The sequence below is a fragment of the Cystoisospora suis genome (assembly GCF_002600585.1).
Source record: "Cystoisospora suis strain Wien I chromosome Unknown contig_111, whole genome shotgun sequence".
Classification (NCBI taxonomy): domain Eukaryota; phylum Apicomplexa; class Conoidasida; order Eucoccidiorida; family Sarcocystidae; genus Cystoisospora; species Cystoisospora suis.
The window spans coordinates 110,382-113,491 of NW_027152913.1; the positions used below are offsets into that span (position 1 = coordinate 110,382).

General features: G+C 43.8%; 1 protein-coding gene across 1 annotated transcript in view; it reads left to right on the plus strand.

Moving 5' to 3' along the window:
* The window catches only part of CSUI_000248 (eukaryotic translation initiation factor 2 gamma), an 11,007-nt gene extending 8,492 nt beyond the window's left edge, over positions 1 to 2,515 (plus strand). Inside the window, exons 9-11 of the mRNA XM_068060482.1 lie at positions 23 to 137; positions 1,152 to 1,298; positions 2,173 to 2,515. Coding sequence (XP_067927543.1) covers positions 23 to 137; positions 1,152 to 1,298; positions 2,173 to 2,280 — 370 coding nt within the window. The 3' untranslated portion in view covers positions 2,281 to 2,515. The remainder of the gene's footprint in view (positions 1 to 22; positions 138 to 1,151; positions 1,299 to 2,172) is intronic.
* Positions 2,516 to 3,110: the final 595 nt, after the last annotated feature.

A 3,110-nucleotide genomic window follows, 5' to 3' on the forward strand; every position in this document is an offset into this window, starting at 1 on the left:
AGATCGACCCGACACTTACAAGAGCTGATCGACTCGTTGGACAGGTCTTAGGCCATCCTGGGCGTCTTCCTGATTGCTTTGGCGAAATGGAGGTCTCTTACTATCTTCTTCGTCGTCTTCTTGGTGTTCGTAGTCAGGTGGGTATGAGAGGATCATCCGTACCATCTTTATGAGCTTTCTAACTCTCTGTCTTACTCTTTCTTCTCCCTCTTCTTTGACGCTTTACTTCGTATATGCGGTAGAAGAGATGAGCGTTTGTATCTATCAGGTAACAGAAGAAGAAGAAGCTATTTCTTTTTCATTTGTCTTCATCTCTTTCTTGTTTCTTGTGTTCATTGTATTCAAGATGATCTACAGAGACACTATAGGGTAGGTAGTCGATATCAATGTCTATGTATGTGTCGGGATGGGTGCATGTATGCCCCCCCTCCTTGTTTGTATGAGAGAAGGTGTGAATGAAGGTCGGACAGAATCATAGGAGGAATAGTGAGAAACAGGTTGAGGACGGGGGGGCGGGGGGCCGGTGAGAGCTTNNAAAGAGAGAGAGATTTAGAGACAGAGACCAACAGAGGTAGAGGGGGGATGGATGTGATGGTAGTCATTTCTTTGGGCGAGCTATAGATAATTAGTCGTTGACTATCGTGTTACCTTCTTACCTTCATGTACGGAACATATACTTAGAGAATCATGTAGACGCAGGTGACAAACCCCTCTTATTCTTCGTATTCGCATATACATATATGAATCCATTCAAAGTATACTGCTGTTCTCAGTCGAGATGTGTCTTCTTGACGGTCTTTATGGACTCTATCTACGTACATATATATATATATATATAGGTATAAGCATATACATACATACGTACACGTACATGCATTGTGCTTACATACATCCGTTTGATGGTTGCGTGTATGTGTGTATGAATATGTATAGGTATCCATGTATATACATCTCTATGTAGATATACATATGTGGGTATGCTTGTTTGAAGAATTGACGTACTAGGCTTTGTAGGATAAGAATGGGGTGTATGTCTATAGAATAAGAACGCTGTGTATATCTATGTCGTTCCATGTATGTGATGGATGATAATGAAGCCGAGCTAGATATGTTCCCTCGGTGTGTGCCTGCCTGACTGAATGAACACTTAGGAAGGAGATAAATCGACGAAAGTTTCGAAGCTGAAGAAAGGAGAATTCTTAATGATCAACATCGGAAGTACAAGTGTAGGAGGGCGCGTCGCAGGGATCAAACCGGAAATGGCGAAACTCGAGTTGACAGGACCTGTCTGTACCAGGGTAAGTCGATGCTGTCTCTGTCTGTCATGACCAGCAGCTGCTCTGTTCACACAGCTAGCCAACGTGATAAACTTCTCCCTTCTTTCTGTCCCGCCCCTCACGTGTCTCTTCATGATACTTCATAGATCTAGATAATGGGTAGATGGATAGATACCTTCTCAATGTTCTTGTTCTTCTTCTCTTGTCTAGAGTGAATAGGTATGTAGAAAAACATAAATCTATGGCGGACACATAGCAAAGATGTCGTTTGCATGCGCGTGCACAGTGGGAATCTTCATCGGCACCCTTACCTTCCTTTCCTTCTCACCCTCCGATTCTCGACATCCCACACACATACACTCGGTATAATGCACATGCCTATGTGTCCGCCATAGATTTATTGCATGCGCATGCACAGTGGGAAGATGAATCGATGATGGTGAGCATCGAGTTGATTGGTGGGAGATGCTGGGACTACGGCGAGCTGTAAGGAGGGGAGAGAACATGAAGACATATGAAACTATCTGTAGGTCGATATGTACAGCGCCCGAAGGAGAAGACACAGGCATGCTGTTTTTCTACAGATCCGATGAAGACACAAATCGGGTCGTATATCTTTCTGTATGAGTATGGATATTCATCTTCATACATGTCTATGTATAGAGTGAGAAAGAAGAGTGCCGTGCGTTGGTCGACATTCCTTGTATACACACCTCAGTCGACTCTCTCTGTGTATCTATCTATCTAACCTCGTTATCGTAGCTAACAAGAGTGTGTCATGTAGTAAGGTACAGCCTACCGTATGTATGCTGCTCGACCAAATCAGTCGATGTGTGGGAATTTAAGAAGAGGCTCTAATGAAGGTGGGTTTGGCTTTGCTTTTTTCTTTTTACAGGTCGGTGATAAGATCGCTCTAAGTCGGCGAGTAGATAAGCACTGGAGACTGATAGGGTGGGGACAGATCCATAAGGGAAAGACGTTGCCTCTTCTTGAATCTCTCTAAAAGGAATCTTCTTCTCTTTTTGTCTCTTCTCTCTTTGGAACGAACAAGAGAAACAATGGTGTTTAGAAGGGAAATCAAGAGGAAAATGGACGTCGGAGTTTCTCGGAGAAAGAAAAACATTTTGTCAGGCTTCTCGGGTGTATATACATGGGGGACACATGAAAGAGGAGACGGAAGAGGCCAGGCTGCTGCTGTCTTTGTTTACCCGGGTATTGAATATATCATTCTGTATAGATATATGTGTAGTTATATGGTCGTATATATCGACGGATGGAAGCTCTTTCTCCTCACGTGTACATAACTAGACTATCGATCTCGCAGCTCTTCGCCGTAGTTCGATGTATGTATATATATATGTATGTGTATATGGGTATACATATGTATATGCGTATATAGAGAACTAGACACAGCTAGATCGACACACATCGATTGTAGCTCATGGCATACCTGTGTATCCCGTCAGAGTAGTAAGAGAGATAGACACAGATCTACGTACGAACAGACCGACGCACCCTATACAATCTATCAGATTGCCCGCGCCCCCCTTCTCCGTCTCCTCTTCTTCTTGCCTTCCGTCCCCTTCGTTCTCATCGGGTGTGTATGTGATAGAACCCACCCGTGAATTCAAGAGGATATGGAGAGACGTAGGCACGCATGTCTTTATAGCTAGATGATAATGATATAGAGGATAGTAAGGAGATTTCTTTCACACTCACTCTTCATCGGACGTCTATCGTGGGTGGATTACGTCTCTAGGGAGACACCCCAGGCGCACACGCACATGAACGTGGTATGATAAGAAGGTTGATTCCCCTCAATCGATTCAGGAG